At 43.9% G+C, this 16415-nt stretch overlaps 8 protein-coding genes across 8 annotated transcripts; 2 read left to right on the plus strand and 6 right to left on the minus strand.

Annotated features, from left to right (window-relative positions):
* Window positions 1-347: 347 nt before the first annotated feature.
* On the minus strand, window positions 348-1314 carry L199_004364 (uncharacterized protein; the record flags this gene model as incomplete). Its single annotated transcript, XM_064890091.1, has 5 exons — window positions 348-428; window positions 638-835; window positions 964-1079; window positions 1150-1222; window positions 1285-1314. The coding sequence occupies 5 exons, from the start codon at window positions 1312-1314 to the stop codon at window positions 348-350; spliced, it is 498 nt and encodes a 165-aa protein (XP_064746163.1).
* Window positions 1315-1603: 289 nt separating this feature from the next.
* Window positions 1604-3199, plus strand: L199_004365 (uncharacterized protein; the record flags this gene model as incomplete). The annotated part of the gene is made up of 9 exons (XM_064890092.1): window positions 1604-1648; window positions 1710-1747; window positions 1810-1896; window positions 1965-2011; window positions 2119-2345; window positions 2437-2580; window positions 2704-2817; window positions 2981-3076; window positions 3143-3199. The coding sequence occupies 9 exons, from the start codon at window positions 1604-1606 to the stop codon at window positions 3197-3199; spliced, it is 855 nt and encodes a 284-aa protein (XP_064746164.1).
* Window positions 3200-3455: 256 nt separating this feature from the next.
* Window positions 3456-5115, minus strand: L199_004366 (uncharacterized protein; the record flags this gene model as incomplete). The annotated part of the gene is made up of 7 exons (XM_064890093.1): window positions 3456-3700; window positions 3823-3882; window positions 3940-4074; window positions 4175-4205; window positions 4290-4391; window positions 4526-4618; window positions 4702-5115. The coding sequence occupies 7 exons, from the start codon at window positions 5113-5115 to the stop codon at window positions 3456-3458; spliced, it is 1080 nt and encodes a 359-aa protein (XP_064746165.1).
* A 972-nt stretch (window positions 5116-6087) lies between these two features.
* Window positions 6088-6678, minus strand: L199_004367 (uncharacterized protein; the record flags this gene model as incomplete). Its single annotated transcript, XM_064890094.1, has 3 exons — window positions 6088-6309; window positions 6384-6483; window positions 6617-6678. The coding sequence occupies 3 exons, from the start codon at window positions 6676-6678 to the stop codon at window positions 6088-6090; spliced, it is 384 nt and encodes a 127-aa protein (XP_064746166.1).
* Window positions 6679-7268: 590 nt separating this feature from the next.
* On the minus strand, window positions 7269-7764 carry L199_004368 (uncharacterized protein; the record flags this gene model as incomplete). Its single annotated transcript, XM_064890095.1, has 2 exons — window positions 7269-7487; window positions 7576-7764. 2 exons carry the CDS (start codon window positions 7762-7764, stop codon window positions 7269-7271), a joined length of 408 nt encoding a protein of 135 aa, XP_064746167.1.
* Window positions 7765-10615: 2851 nt separating this feature from the next.
* Window positions 10616-11389, minus strand: L199_004369 (uncharacterized protein; the record flags this gene model as incomplete). Its single annotated transcript, XM_064890096.1, has 3 exons — window positions 10616-10731; window positions 11009-11202; window positions 11349-11389. 3 exons carry the CDS (start codon window positions 11387-11389, stop codon window positions 10616-10618), a joined length of 351 nt encoding a protein of 116 aa, XP_064746168.1.
* A 377-nt stretch (window positions 11390-11766) lies between these two features.
* On the plus strand, window positions 11767-13485 carry L199_004370 (uncharacterized protein; the record flags this gene model as incomplete). Its single annotated transcript, XM_064890097.1, has 5 exons — window positions 11767-12148; window positions 12254-12343; window positions 12426-12717; window positions 12790-13153; window positions 13237-13485. 5 exons carry the CDS (start codon window positions 11767-11769, stop codon window positions 13483-13485), a joined length of 1377 nt encoding a protein of 458 aa, XP_064746169.1.
* Window positions 13486-13978: 493 nt separating this feature from the next.
* Window positions 13979-15956, minus strand: L199_004371 (uncharacterized protein; the record flags this gene model as incomplete). The annotated part of the gene is made up of 10 exons (XM_064890098.1): window positions 13979-14220; window positions 14283-14449; window positions 14516-14671; window positions 14741-14956; window positions 15013-15077; window positions 15142-15204; window positions 15261-15386; window positions 15452-15516; window positions 15588-15679; window positions 15763-15956. The coding sequence occupies 10 exons, from the start codon at window positions 15954-15956 to the stop codon at window positions 13979-13981; spliced, it is 1386 nt and encodes a 461-aa protein (XP_064746170.1).
* Window positions 15957-16415: the final 459 nt, after the last annotated feature.

A 16415-nucleotide genomic window follows, 5' to 3' on the forward strand; every position in this document is an offset into this window, starting at 1 on the left:
GAAGGAGGAAAGCAGGATGAGAAGCATACTGGATTTGAATTAATCTTGAAAAATAAGTAATAATCGTTGATAGTTAATAAAGTTTCAATAGTCAAATACTAATAACAATGTAGTGTGATGTATTCCTCTTGAAGATTCCAATGCACGTATGCTATCAGTAATGTATGTCAGACGCATCTGATTGGTCAGCGATTGATCATAACTCATGTCCATGCGCTGCAATTATTCCTGTACAAATCGAGGAGTTAGAAGGTCGGCTCCTTAGTGTATGGACCATCGTATTCGTATGATATGAGTTCATACGAGACTCACAGACTACAACACTACTTTGTGATCTAGTAATTGTACTATGCCTCTCCACTTGTCTTCTGAGTCTCTATCCTCTCCCGTTCTGACTCCTTCTTCTTTTGAGCTTTGATCTTTCGTTGCTGAGTAAAAGGAAGCGAATGGAAGTTGGTAGAAGGTCAGCAAGATGGACAGACAGACTCTCAATGATGGACAATAAGAATGACGTTCTCCGCCCGTTCAACCCTGTTTGCGCGAAATCCATCATAGAGTTTTCCCTCCTGTTCTCACTTCAATTGGCTTGAAACCTCTTTTCGATGATATTCCCCAAGTGCAACCACATTATAACGACCAGACTCAAACTCCACTCACTCTTTGTCTCCCCTTCACCGACTACCACATCGACATATACTTCTCTTCGTTTCTTCGCTAACGACTCGGCACGTAACTTTTCCTTCTTCTTATCCCGTTTACGCATTAATGGAGCGAAGGAGGATTTCAGTAAGGCTCCGTAGGTGGAGTGGAAAGTGGAAAGGGAAGATGCAGGGATCTAGAGTAAGGTATATTGGTTAGTCACAACGAGGAATAGGATTACATTGTATTGATCTGATCGTGGTAGTATGATATGAGGGAGTCGCATGATCCCCAAGAACAAGAACGGAGAACCGACGAACTCACCTTGGCGGAAAACTTGTTATCCCCCTGTGTACATCTTATCAATACCTCGTACTCTGGTCCATCACCATCTTCGATCTCCTCCCCCATCTGTATATCTCCATCAGTCGAGTGAGTCACTATGATAGTAAACAGGGCAGTCAGCTTGTCGAAATACTACCCCATACGTCATTTCCCAGCTGAACTCACGTCGTTTGTGAGTTAACCAGATTGAACTTGAGGAAGAGGGATCGGAGAAACATCCTTCGAGTTTCGTCAAGAACTGACATCAGGAAATACGTCATAAGCTGTTCTTGCTTGGACGCCTCGGAACATCTAGCTTACCTCCTCGGCCGATACCAGCTGTTGGGGCATTCTGATGTGCTGTTTCGATGTTATGGTCGAAGGTAAACAAGTAGATGTTTAAGAGCTTCCAATCTATGCAAATACGAAAAGAGGTTTGTGGTCCACTCCGTATTTCGATCAGCTGTGTTACGTAACACGACTTGTTCGGGGGCTCCATGCATATCTCGGACCTGCTCCAGCTGCAAAAAGATCAGAGCAGTGAAGAAAGATCATCTTGTTGACTTTGCGATAATGATTCATGCTTAAACAGCTCAACGTCACTCGAACAGCACTCAGTCTCAGGAAAATCAGTACCAAAATGCCAGCTCCAGCTCCAGTTAAATCATTAGACGGTCGTCTCAAGGTAAGTTTCATGCCGAATGTCGTTGCAGAGAGCCGATCATCAGCTGACCAGGACATGATAGATGAGAGATGGTCATTCCATCCCTCAATTCGGATTGGGGTGAGCTTTCCATGTGCTTTCTTACCTGTTCCAAGCTTACAAGCAATGTCTCGTCGATATAGCGTATACGAGATGAACGATCAAGAGGCTTATGATAGTACGAAAGCCGCTTTGGATGCTGGTTATAAACACGTTGATACTGCTGAATGGTGAGCGGGGAGTTCAGCTGCAGTGCTTGGAGCAGTACCCTAAGGTGATGAGCTTTGCTTGACCATAGGTATGAGAATGAGGAACCATGTGGAAGAGCGATCAACGATTGGTGCAGTGAGTCGATATTCTATTCTCAATTCCGGTCAAAATATACACTCTCTTTCTTTACATAGCTCTTATCAGACACAATAACATCAACTGATACCCACATACTACTGTAGAACAAAGCAATACCCCCCGATCAGAAATCTTCCTTACCTCCAAACTGATGCACAACAAGACATACGAGCAGGCCTCAGCGGATATCCGTAAATCCCTCAAAAGAGCTCAGGTAGATTCGTTCGATCTGTACTTGATGCACTCACCTATTGGTGGACCGGAGATCCGAAAGAATATCTGGAGAGCTTTGGTGGACGCTAAGAAAGAGGGTTTGTTGAAATCTATCGGAGTGAGTGTCGCCCGCCATCCTGGTTCAACTATAATTCATTTCATACATTTCGTCTATGACTGCTTATGTTTCTCATCGAAAATGTATATAGGTCTCGAACTTCGGTAAGAAGCATATTCAAGAGATGATTGATCAAGGTGTCGAGCTGCCCGTGGTGAACCAAATTGACTTACACCCTTTCATGAGACATCCTGAGATTGTCGAGATCTGCGAACAGAATGATATCATCCTTGAAGTGAGTGTAATTACAACAATCATACCAAGCGATGTCTTCCCCGTTTCATCTTTGCATTGTCAAGCGAGCCTTTTTACTTCTGAGATTAAAGCTCATGCTGGATCGATTTCCATTCTCCAACAGGCTTGGGGACCCCTGGCAAGAGCCATGCGATTCGACCACCCTTCCATCCAGAAAATTTCAAAGGCTAAAGGTAGAGATGTCGGTCAGATTTTCTTGAGATGGGGATTACAGCATGTACGTTTTTATATCTTCCACTTCATCCACCATATGAAAATGATCACGACCTTGAGTTCTTGCATCTCACGATAACAATGATCGTCTTGGTCATTTCACGTCAATGTTATGTAATGCTTGAATTGAAAATGGACGTCTCACTAACTTCAAACTACCTTACTAGGGATTCATCATTATCCCCAAATCAGTCTCACCTAAGCGAATTGTCTCTAACTCACAAATCTTCGATTTTGAGTTGAACGAAGATGAGATGAAAGAAGTGAGTCAGCTGACATCAGTGATCGTGAGAGCATGACAGCTGATACATCTCACGCTTCCAACATAGCTTGACGGTCTTGATGAGTACCTTGTCACTGACTGGGATGTCGTGGACGTCGAGTAAGACTTCGGTGCTGTATCAGGCATGCAGACAGGGGATATCTGCGCATGATCGGAATAGGGAATGAGGATGGAGAAAAGTAGATTCACATATGCATATGCATTCTTTTGCTTTCGTACCCAAGCTATCCTGTATAACCTACATGATCTGTTTATCCGACATATCAACCCGACATAACAGAACTAAACACCTACTATCTCCACACCGAACACGTCAGAGATTGAAACAACACCCTTTTTCAACCTTAGGACATATATATCTAATAACCTCTACCAAAGTGAATCTCATTGATAACCCCTTCACCACCATTTAACCTCTTAGCATTGGTAACGAGAACATCAGCCGCAATATCCATCTCGTTTTCGGAATTACCAGATATATGAGGAGTGATGATTAATTTAGGGTGAGACCATAGTGGGTGATTGGCGGGCAACGGTTCGGGATCAGTCACGTCGATTGCTGCGCCGAAGAATTTGGGTGAATCGAGGATCTTCAGGAGGTCATCTGGAACGTGTCGAAAGATTGGTCAGCTCCGGGTATGACCAGCAGTAAATGCTGAGGCTGTGGTACAACTCAACAGAAGAAGAATTAAGAGAAAGTGAGGGGGAAATAGCGTAATATCTCACCAGATGGTATCAAGCTACCTCTTCCGACATTGACCAAAACAGCACCTTCAGGTAACAGCTCTGCAAATCGACAACTTACATCAGTCATACAATATATACGCATATCAGATCACTTACCAAGTTTCTCCTTGTTCAAGAAATAGTGAGTAGCAGGGGTGTTGGGTAAACTGCATATCAAAACATCCGATTGCTTCAAGAAAGTTTCAACGGATTTGGGATCTTTGGTTGAATAGTATTCTTCAGGGATTGAGCCTGAATAGATAAGATAGTGAGTATACACTCTTGATGGAGTCAAGATTGTGATGAAAGGTTGCTAGTGCATTAGGGAATGATGAGATGTAAATAAACATACCATCTTTATCACCTGTACCAGGAATAACATACTACCTCAAGTGGGATGGATATCAGCCGAGACACGCACGTTTACAGATAGCTGATGGTATGAGGAGGAAGGACCAATCACTCACACCATCCTGAGGGGTAGCTTTACCAGAAGTATTTGCAGCTATGATCCTCATACCGTGCGATTTCAATAATCGGGCTGTTTCTCTACCCAAAGCACCGTAGCCCTATCACACATGAAACCACACATCAGCATGATGATTGAGATTGACACTCTGAGATAGCGAATGATAGCAAAAAGGTGTATGACCGGATGCTCTTCTTTGAGGCGGGATAGTAAGGCGGATGTGTCAGAACTCACCAACAATCCAGCAGTTCTACCATAAGTCGATCTAGCATAATATGTTTCTCCTTTTACATCACACTCTTCTTCAGATAACCACTTTTGTTTCTCCTGTGACCCAAAACAGACCTCAATCAGCCACCAGTTCCTCTGGCCATTAAGATAGTCCTCATCGAGACCATGGTCGTACCTACCTTACCACCCAAGATGATCCTAGGCCATTGATGTAAAAGCGCAATAGTCATTCCAACGGCGTACGGCGGAATACTCAACACATGCGTTCCACTAGCTGTACTCAAGCTAACTCCCTGTCCTTTTTGTTCAACGTACTTCTTAATAGTGGAAGAACGCAACATTGCATCGGCACCTGCTGAAGCCAACTGGATATGTTTCAAATTCGGTAATTGATCCAACGACTGAATAGATTCAGGAAGACCTCTTCCGGTAGTGAAGAACAAATGGATCTCTTTGAGTTCATCTGATGAGAAAGACGCATCGTCAGATCCCTTAGGGTGGTAGTGGACAGTTTGGAATGTTGACTTTAACTTGTCGAGAGTGGGGGGTGTGAGGGGGACTGAACAGCCTACAGTGTATGGGAGAGGTGACATTGTTGAGATTGATCGAAGAATTTGAGTTGGACGTAAAGGGTTGAGACAGCGCAGTAAATTGATCATATATCCCAGTAATACAAATACGTCGAATGAGTCGAATTGGTGGAATAGAAAGATATGAAAGGAAAGAACAGAGTGTTCGAGTCATCCTCATTCATGATGATGTTATTTGGCGATATCGACAAACGCACCGACCCGGACCGGAGATGACCGAGATAAAACTCATCAAAGATCTAGACAAACAGATCTGTCGGTATCGGAGCACTTACGGATTGTTCTTTCATCCTTCATGCATGTCGATTCTCCCAGTAATACACAGGCAGAGCTCTTACGAGACGAGAGTTCATACAAGGAGAAGAGTCCCCACTCAAGGACAGACAAGACTTGACGGCCGCCCTATCACCTACAGTTGAGATTATAGTGGTATCGGATCTCAATTGCCCCTCAGTCCTGCCCAGACCACTACTACCAAGCTACATATCAATAAGTCATAGAACTCTTGGGGATAGCTCTTAGACCACACCAAGCGTAGACTCAGGTAACACAACGTATACACAGTCATACTCAAGCTTACGTGTACAGCTCAACATGAAAGTCAATTTTAGGCTTAGATGGCGGGGAGAGACTTATCCTCCCCCGCCCAGACAATTTGAGTTTTGATTTGATATGGTCGACACCTCTATAGCGGACAGAAAGGTCTTTTGATGGACTGTTCCACGATGGCGGATTGAACGTTCCGCGGAGGAGGTACGTACGTACTCTTCCATCTAAAGGCAGAACTAGAAATTGAGAATGGCGCCACAAAGAATTCGAAGCATGGTATAAATCAGTGCGAATAGTTGACATAGTCAATGTCATTCGATCGGAAGACATGAAGCAAATCGATTGACCAATATGTAGAACCACAATATGTCCGAACAAGCTTTTGAGAATGCAATATACGAAGCCCAATCCCTCCTTTTTTTCATACTACGCTCCTGCCGATTCTCCGTCTCCATTTCCTTCCTCAAAATTAGCTATATGATAATCGAAATCAACCACCTCTCCCTGTTCCCCACAGCTTTTACAAAGGTGCTCATCATATAAATTCCACGCACAGTAACCCGCAGTCGTACAATCCTTTGACGATTTTAAAGAGATTTCTCGACCGCAATCTGTGGGAATTGAGACCTTGTTGGGACCATTCTCAGTCTTCAGATTACTGATCAGCGACTATAAATTATCCTACTAAATAGAGATGAGACTATAGGGAAATGATAGCTCACCATACGTATGTTTCCCGTATCTTCAACCAATCTCTGACACCTGAGCGAATCGTAACTTCTTCCTCCTGCGTTGATATTTCTCAACCGCTTGGCGAGTGAGCTGCCTTGTTATAGATCCCACCGTAGAGTCAAGGAGATTGAGCTTTCCGTTGTGACAAGAAGGGACTTGTGATGAAGGGGTTCTCAGCTCGGTCCACTGGGAGTATTCGACCCCAGGCAGCGAGTTTAATGACCTGTCAAGTGCACGCGTTGCTGGTTCGTCTGTATGAGACGCCTTTGTGATGCAGTCTGACATTTTAACTTGCGCAGGTGTTGAATCTGACCAGCTTGAGAATATGTATTGCTGAGACAACGTAACTTAGGAAAGCAAGTAACTCAATCGAGAACGAAGATGCTCAATCGGCTACCAACTGAACTTTGATCAAATTATGAACTTATGAGCGGAGCTTTCGAGTTCCTAGATCTAGACCAACAGATATCAGATCATGTATCGATAGATCTGCTGGAAGGGCACGATAAGATCGGACGTTCACTTTACTACGGAAAGAAGCTATAGTCATGGAAGATGGCGATAACTCTAACTCTGCCCGATCTTATCGGGTTTCCTGAGCAATTTACAAACTGAAGTTTTTGAAGGGTGGACAGGAAGCATTCTCAAAGGAGATCTTCGAGAATGTGTTGAAGTAACTGTAGACATGTTAACGCTATCAATCACATTCCAGGAAGGCACTTCATACCGATGGCCCAGAAACCAAAACGTATTGTACCGTGCAAACTCTAAATACCAAATCACAACCTTACCCCAAAAGAGCTTTTTCATTCGACTGACTTAGTGATTTTCGATCTTCGTTTTGTGGAAAATGCAATGCCATGAGAGATGATAGTCTACTTTTGTACTACCACATATCCCTCTGAATCATCCACTCCATCATCTGCAAATACCCTAACTCGATCTACATCTTGAGAGTAGGAAGTCTGACAGTTCGAACATAGATGATCGAAACATCTTCTATCACACAGATTCGATACTCCCCCTATACAGGTTGCGCTGTGATATCTTGATCGGGAATTGGGACATGGATTGGAGGTCTGTACGGTGGAATGCTTATCATGACAGATCGTCAGCAACTCATCAATATTCCACCTCCGTTTTCACTGAACAGGCGGAGTAAGTTGCGAGTCGATAACGCACCTCTTTGAAATAATCGAAACAGGCGCCACATCTTTCATCGTTGGATAAACCGATCTGCACCTGCATGTTTAATCGACTGACTTGTTCGCCAACATATCGTTTGGTCTGGTCTGCGTATGCCAATGCGTCGGATGTGAGTTTAGCTAAACTTCCTGATGATGACCCGGATGGGGGATAACCATTCTGCATCTCTGACGATGCAGCTATCTGCCAGCTGGAGGTCTTGTAGTTTGTTGTTCTGGTATCTTGAGAAGAGCTCATGGTTATTGCAGAACACAATTTTCCAGGAGTGGATTCTATCTGCATGGGGACCAGAAAAACTCTCCCCAGCTACGCTCCCTCTTATACCTTGAGATCTGTCAGAACGAGGACAATCGAGTCGCTGCTTCATTTTCGGAGCAGAAATAGGTACACCGAATGGTAGAATCGGCGACACCTGAAAACAAAGCAAGTAAAGAAGAGGTGAAAAGAGAAGACCGAGTGGCAGACCGAACGGATAGAGTGTTAGCTTCTCTATTGTTCTTCCAGGGACTCTTAAAGGAAGGACAAGCCTGTGGCCCGTTCTGTTGGACTAAGGATGACCGAAGGAGAGCATTTAGCCGTCCACGAATTGAATATCCGCTCAAACTTTTGCAACGTAGGAGAAAGAGTGATGGAGTTCTCGTTCGTGATCGATATACATGATATTGAAGCGACCTCATGACTGTAAGTCAAACAGAGAACTGACGGTTCACTTGGTCCATTCCGCATTTGTAACAAGTCACATGGTATAGGTCAAGCTGATTTCGTGGATCCGAAATCTCCATCTTTCATCAACATATCTTAAATGGCAGTATCTTGTTGATCTTCCTCAACCATCATTCTGCTGATTCCCTCTCTAAATTCACTTTAACAATTTTCACATAGATGCTTTACGCATGTTGATTGACAGTCATCCGCAAGGCATTTGACATTTCGAAATCCTGATTGAGATCGCTCGCATATCGACACGGGTATCTTTGATAACCCAATTTGCGAAGCTATTATGTCGTTCCAATCTTCATCGAATATTTCTTTACTCTCGCGCTGAAATTATGCATGGATGCAATGTACCAGTATGTCAGTAAGCCAATGCAGTATAACATGAATGGAGATAATTCGTCGTAGACAGTATACTCCACATGATACTCGTACATACCGTTGTGGTTTTACTCTCATCTGCCTGGAGGTCAAGCATCACACCGCACTGCTCCTCACGAGTACCCTTCACCGTCTTTTGATATTCAGTAATCCTCTTTTTCATCTTCAACCTATTCCACCCATCATCTACACTACTTTCCACATCTTTTGCTTTTCCCTCGACATAATGGACTGTCGAATTGACGCCAGTCATAGTGGAATTCCCCATTCCTCTTGTCACCCTTTCAAGAGGTAAGGCCATGATAGAGAGCGTGCCACCGAGGACCTCTTTGACTTTTCATCGTCGTCAGGAGGAGGAGGGTCGATTATGGATTGTTCATGCTCTGTATCTGAGTCGACTTCAAAGCTGGAATTAGCGCCTTGAGTCTGTGCGTCCAACGCTCTGAGTCTTGCCGCGGCTGTATCGTACGTTGAGAACACCATTCTATGCGCATACAATGAGATACTCAAAAATAGGCATCCACAAAAGACAAGTAGGAAATATGTGTCGGGAGGTCTCCAACAGAACCATGAATAGTTCAGTAGTATGAGTCAAACCGCATCGGCGACTGGGACAAGAATCGCATGGCTTCGCCTTGTATCATGGAGAAGTAATTGTCAACAAAGGATCGTATTGTATCCTCATGAAATGCGTCGTTCCCCCCACGCGGATTCTAGTTATCATAGTGCATAAGCATAAAGCCTCGTTTCAGGGATCTGGGATCGATTCTATTGGTTCTCACTGTTACAGTATTCTCTATGTTCTACATCGCCTCTCTACCTTAATTCCATTCATAATCCTGTCATGTTCACTCCTGCAACCTTCACACAAATGATCATAACATCTATTGCCACATGTACTAGGCCAGTCAGTACATTCAAAAGAATCAAATTTGGATTGTGGTTGTTGACATTCAGGTATCAACCTATTTTGAGGATCCTCCTCTCCCTCTTCCTCTTCGTATCTCGTTGACAATTCGGCTTCGTTTAATGGTATACCGCATTTGTATTCATCTTTACTTACGTTCTTTGATCTTTCAATTTGATGTCGCATTTTGACCCTTTTCACCTGATCATCAATAGTCTCGAGATAAGGTCCAGCATGGTCCGTTATGTACTTGGTAGTTCTAGAAGTCAAGTCTGTAAGGCTCTCAGTCACATCTTCAAGCGATCCCCATCTGCTGGCTACACGTGAAGTCGAGCCTTCATCAGATGGCACGTCGCGTCTTTGGAGAGTGACTTTGACTTCATCCTCTGAATCACTATCGTAAACATATGGATAAGTATGGATAGACTCGGACCCCATACCGTTGGAATGAGTTATCTTGGTTGTGGCGCTCACAAGGCTTTTTAGTTTATTCATATTGAAGCCCTTCTAGTAGGTCTGTTTGTATTGACGACGGAAGCGAGCTGCTGAGATCGATGACTGTATATATCATTTGGAGGTGACTATATATGGGAAGCTTGTACGAGCTTTCAAGTTCAGCCTTGCACAATCCCTAAGAATCGACGAGTGAGAATCATCTAATCAACGTGCGATATGATCGGAATGGCCAAATGCCTCTGAGCAGGGGCGATCGAAGGTGAAGATAATCCTTTGAGGCTTTAGTATAGGGTTAGGGTGGCCAGATCAAATGACTGGATACGACGAGATAACCGGAATACCATAGCAACAATTACCTCGACAATTTCGGACTCATCAGCAATAAGCATAACTAGGTCAATCGTGCTTGGGCCGAACGTCCAGGTTGTGATATCATGTTATATATAAATGCTTATATTGTTACATACAGTTTATTCACTCCTGTCGATTCGTGAGCGTGTTACAATCATATTGACCAATCATCTAACCTGATATAATCTCGTCTCTCCTTCTAATGGTCTACTCATCTTTCAATCCTAACCTCTTCTTCTCCTCCGCCAATGCCTGTTCCCTCGCACGTAGTTCTGCTTTGGCAAGTGCCGATGCCTGTTGTTTCGATGGGTGGTGGTACAGCACTACGAGAGATTAGGCAACATGTCAGCAACCATTTCAGTCTATCATGTATGTGCTTGTAATTGTGGGAAGTGATAAATCTTCTCAAATTTCCCTGGATCTTCGATGAGTCTAAAGAGGCAGATGCCTTATTTTTGTCCTATCTTCTCATCCAGAGAGTTCCCGTCCTCTATTACATCTTGATCTACCATACGTCCCCTACTCCGGATACACAACATTACATTCCTATCACTTTGTTTCCTGCTCCCTGCTCCCACATGAAGGTGAAACGCAACTCACCAACGATATACCTCTCCATCAGATGAAACCCATTCAAGTGATTGATAGCTTCCTTCGCATCATCCGGTGACTCATACACCACATACGCCGTACCCTTTGTTTTCAAATTGGTATCGTTTCCCAGACGGATCTGACGTATCGCACCGTATTTCCCGAAGAGGTCGTACAAGTCTGTTCCAGTTATGTTGAAATTCCTTTAGGTAGACGATATTAGCAATCCGCTCAATATCTGAGCTCGTTCATCTGAGAGGGAAGTCATACTCACAGGTTTTTCACACTGTTAAGACGACATGAACCTCGTCAGTTATGCTCCGACAGTGATGTTGAGAAGATGACTCACAATAAGGCTCGTTGAGCTAGTGGATCGTTCGGACGTTGCATTTTGATTTAGGTCAAGTGAATTTGGAGTCCTTCCTATTCCGAGGGTTTATCCGTAGTTTCTCCAATCGCTTGGTCTTCTTCTAGTCTTGCTTTCGTGATCTCAACGTAGCTTCTAGTATAATGTATGTTGAGATGTATATATGTGCGAGCGAGCTTGTTTGAGGAATTCATGTTGCAGTTGACCATTGAAGGAAAGATGGAGGTTAGATGGGGTCGATGGGTGATGATGATCTGGGATAAAATATGACAAATCCAATTCTCGAATATTCATCGCGCTTTGTCCTTTTTCTAAATTTCAACCAAGTCATCCCATACATTCAACTTTTCTCCTTTCATTCAACATATCATACATCTATAGATCTATAGACTCACTCAAAATGGCCAGTATCGTCACCCTCCCGCTCACCCTTTCCGCCTCCCCCTCAGGCTGGTCCAAGCCCACCGCCGCGAAACCATCCTCCCCTTCGCAATTACCTCTTTACCCCGCCGGTCCATCCTTCATCTCAGCCGCCCGAAGACAGATCCTACAAAGATCTTTCGAGGAGGACGACAAGCACGTTCTCGCTGCTCGAGAGAAGGAGGCTGCCGCCAAGGAAGACAAAGGTGATGGACTTTCGTACCCTGGTTTAGGAGAGGAAGATGAACCTCAACATGTGTTGAATCAGGATCCAAAGGAATGGAAGAAACAGGATCATTACGCCGTACTTGGTCTCGGTCATTTAAGATATAAAGCTCATGATGAACATATCAGAGTTGCTCGTGAGTCATGGTTCCTCAGATAATGTACACCAAAGTGCCTTTCTTCTCGTCCGCTCGATATATTTTCGCGGGCCAAGTGCTAATTCGTCAATATTTAACCATTAGACCGAAGAAAGGTCCTTAGACATCACCCTGATAAGAAAGCTGCTCAACACGGTGCCAACGACGATTCCTTCTTCAAATGTATCCAAAAAGGTGAGTTCGATACCAGTTCCCTCGTTGACCATAGGTTCTAAATGGTCAAACAGTAACTCTGATCATTGATTGTTTTGGGTAGCCCATGAAACCCTTACTCACCCCGAGAAACGAAAACAATTCGATTCCGTCGATTGGAACATCGAAGACGAAGTGCCAGATCTCAAATCACTCTCACCTGAAGAATTCGTTGCTACATGTAACAAGATCTTTGCCAGGGAAGGTAGATTCTCCAAAGTTCAACCTGTACCAGAATTCGGTTCTCTCGATGCACCTAAAAAGGAAGTAGAAGGGTTCTACGATTTCTTCTATAATTTCGACTCGTGGAGATCTTTCGAATGGCATGATAAAGAAGTCAACGAGGGGTCTGACAAGTGAGTGGTCAACTATCCCCTTACATTCGTAAAGTATGCCTAATCATATTGACCATTGTTCCCTTAATCTAGTCGAGATGATAAACGATTCACAGAAAAGAAGAACAAATCCGAACGAACTCGAAGAAAGAAGGAAGACAACACTCGACTCCGAGTTCTCGTCGACGACGTCTTGGCTTTGGATCCTCGTATCAAACGAATCAAGGCTGAAGAGAAGGCCGCCAGGGATGCCAAGAAGAAAGGTGGTGTGAACGGTACTACCCAAAACAAGCCTTTGAGCGCAGCTGAGAAGAAGGCCGCTGAAGAGAAGAAGAAGAAGGAAGAAGCTGAGAAGAAGGAAGCTGAAAGAAAGGCTTTGGAAGCTTCGAAGGGTGATAGAGAAGCTGCTAAGAAAGCTAAAGAGGCTGCTAGGAAGAATCTGAAAAAGTGGAAAAAGGTGAGTCTCCCCATTTCCATCTCATCATACCATAGTATAGTACAATAGTGCCTCCAAAGCTGATTGAGAGATTTGTGTTTTAGTCAATCCAAACTGTCATCACTTCATCCAATTACTTCCAACCCGAAGGTACTTCCCCTTCACCAGCTATTATCGAAAAACAATTATCCGAACTTGATTTACTCGTTGAATTGCTCGAACCTGAGGATATCAAAGATTTGAAAGAGAAGATTGAAAAAGCAGGAAACGGTCAACCTGCCAAAGCGGTTTTGGCTGAGAAAGCTATAGCTACTGGTGAGAAAGGGGAAGGTAAATTCACTGAGTTTGCCTAAATTACTACTGCTCAATCAGTAGGATAGATAAATTAGAATCAATTGATTGATTGGATGGATGCGAAATGCATGCATTGGTGATTAGATATTCAACACTATTTGATCGTCATCATAGAAAGTCATCGATCCATTGACAACTAAAACATCATCACTGACCGTTGTTCAAATTTGGACATTTCGACAACGATTGAATAATTCTACTGCAAAACACGAATATATACTAAATGATTCTCACAGCCTATATACTATATAATGATACATGATTGGAAATTTGTGTCAGAGATAAAGATGAAATCGAGTATATAATGAAACACAGATAACAAATGAATGACGGTTAAGTGAGTGTAATGTAATGAAATGGGAATCGTTAACAGCGTTATACACATGAATGCTCCTACTCTCTGCAACTTCCTCACTCCTCTTGCTCTGGTTTCACGTCTTCTCAGCCATCAGAAGCTATATGTGTTCTCTTTTGTTCTCCGATTTGATTTGGTCAAAACGGAGGTGGTAAAGGTCTTTTGGGTGGCTGACTAATCGTAAACTTCCCAACATTCCCTCCATCATGAGCGATCGGAGACAAACTTCGATTATATCCATCACGCGAGTAACGATTGGATTCAGGAGGAAGCTGAGAATACACGTTCGGAGGTGGACGTCGGGGTGAATAGCTCCCTTCGTATGGCGGAGACGATTGTCTATAACCGTTACTTGTCGCAGCGGGTGCTGGTGTCGAGTCTGAAATACAGTAGCAAAGATCAGCTCATATCCTTCGGAGAAGACAGCGGAACACCACCCACGAGAAATGTCACCATCGGCACAACCACCCATGTAGCCGCCATTGCTAGGTACACCTTCAAAAGCACTAGCTGGTCTCTGCAAAGGGGTACCTTCACCATTCGTGTGTCCTTGAGAGTAAGCTTGAGATGATGTACCATTTAAGGGAGTACTGTTGTACTTGTATCGTCTACAGTATAATGGCAAAGTTAAATCTCGATAGCCGGTCAAAGCGACGCCTAACCGCTTCACTCACTCCAGATCAGGCCTAGCGGGGTTAGTATTGAGTGGTACAGCCCTGTATCCAGCCACTGATTGAGGTCTTTCATATGGATCTTGTTGAGGTGTTTGATAGCTGTTGGCCAACAGCTGAGCATAATGAGGTTGGGATCGAGGGGTTGAGGGTACGAAGCTGGTGATAATGCCTCATCAGCGATTGAGTGATGGGAAAACACATTGGGCAATTGGATTATTTACTCACGACCTAGATGGTTGCTCAGCATTATCAATTCTCCTTCTTTTGCTCGACGAGGTCTCGCCAACTAGTCCATTGGATTCTTCTTCTTCTTCTCCTTCCTCCACTGTAATTAGTGTTCTACCGTATATAGGTGGTGGTAAAGATCCTGATCCTCGTGATTGATACCCATCGAGCGCTGGTGGAGGCATGTTCAGACGATCTTGCAGTTGTTTATTTTCCCTTTCGCAGGAGCGTCAGCGGAGATACCATGAATACGAGTGGAAAAGGAAACACACAATTTCAACTCCACGTTTTCGGCAACGTGTATATGCAGCTCGTTCTCTAATCGTTCGATTTCCGCCTGATCCAGAGTCAGCAAATTCAGACGACCGCATCAACTTTTTCAATCGACCAGTACAACATACGAGAGCCTTATCCAATCGGTCTTTATATAGAGATCGAGGTTTTTTGTGCTGGTTCGTCTGGAACTGTTTCAAGTATGCATCAGTCCATATGCACAGCACTTGCTACAAAATTGACTCACTTTATATATACCTTTGATAGATCGGATATTTTCAACGAATTTCTTGGACTGATCCTCGTACTCAGAAACAGCTTTCTCGAGCTGAGTTTCGGGATTGGATAGGAAACGCTCTTGTGTTGGTTGTAACTAGGTTCATGAATTTGTCAAGTCAGTGCACCGTTCAGCCTAATTCCAGATGTTGTATAGCTCGCATTGCCTTGTTCCATCGTTACCGCTTGCATAGTCTTGCCGCAGACCGTGCAGATCCCTTCTTTGTCTGTCGTGCACAAACATAACGTCAGCATCAGATACTGAAGGATCTTACTCATACCGAACACGTAGACTCACGCTGATGTTTCTCATCGTTACACATTACATGAGCACACGATGTCATCCAGAAGATCTTTCCTTTTGCTATACCGTCGAAGAAGGGTTCGTTGCTGTGTAAACCCAAAGCATCAATACACCTCTTCAGATTGACTGTGGACTACAGAGGAGTAAGAAGAAAGAAGGGATGACTCACCATATATTGCAGCTGATATAATCCAGAAACGGCAATTTCCCATCTTCATCTTCCTTGCTCTTACCCTTGTTGTTGGAGCCTTTCCCAGATGAAGAACCCTGTGAGGAAGATCCTGCACCGAATTTGAGACCTTTTGTCTGTACGGGGGGCAGTCGAGATTTCGACTGAGAGGGGGGCTGTGTTGTTGACGACATGCTGAGGGAAGGAGAGAACACTGTGTACTCTATTGCAATGGGTTGGTACGAAGTCAGGGTGGGTGACGGAAATTGAGAAGCGAGCGATGTATGTCAATTAGGAAGGTATGATTGTTGTCGTGTATGAGTTTATGGATTTACAGGCGATGATAAGAACAGGAGAAAGGTGATTGGGTTATTTCGAGTGGGGAAGAAGGTTAGTTGGAGAGATGAAGGAAGAGCGATGATTCTCAGATATTGTTTGGGGATCAGTATATTTTGATGTGAGATGTGCTTGACAGACTACCACCTCGAGTGTATGAGTACGTAGTGATAATAGCTGCACGTTGATGTTCGTAGGGTGTGTTGACAGACGACCAGGACGGTAGATGTTAGTTGTGTGAGATATCAGTTGATGGAGGGATCAGGAAGGGATAACAGAGGAGAGAAGAGAGAAGAGAGAGAAAGAGAGAAAGAGGG

This window comes from Kwoniella botswanensis, chromosome 1 (assembly GCF_036426115.1).
Source record: "Kwoniella botswanensis chromosome 1, complete sequence".
Lineage (NCBI taxonomy): Eukaryota > Fungi > Basidiomycota > Tremellomycetes > Tremellales > Cryptococcaceae > Kwoniella > Kwoniella botswanensis.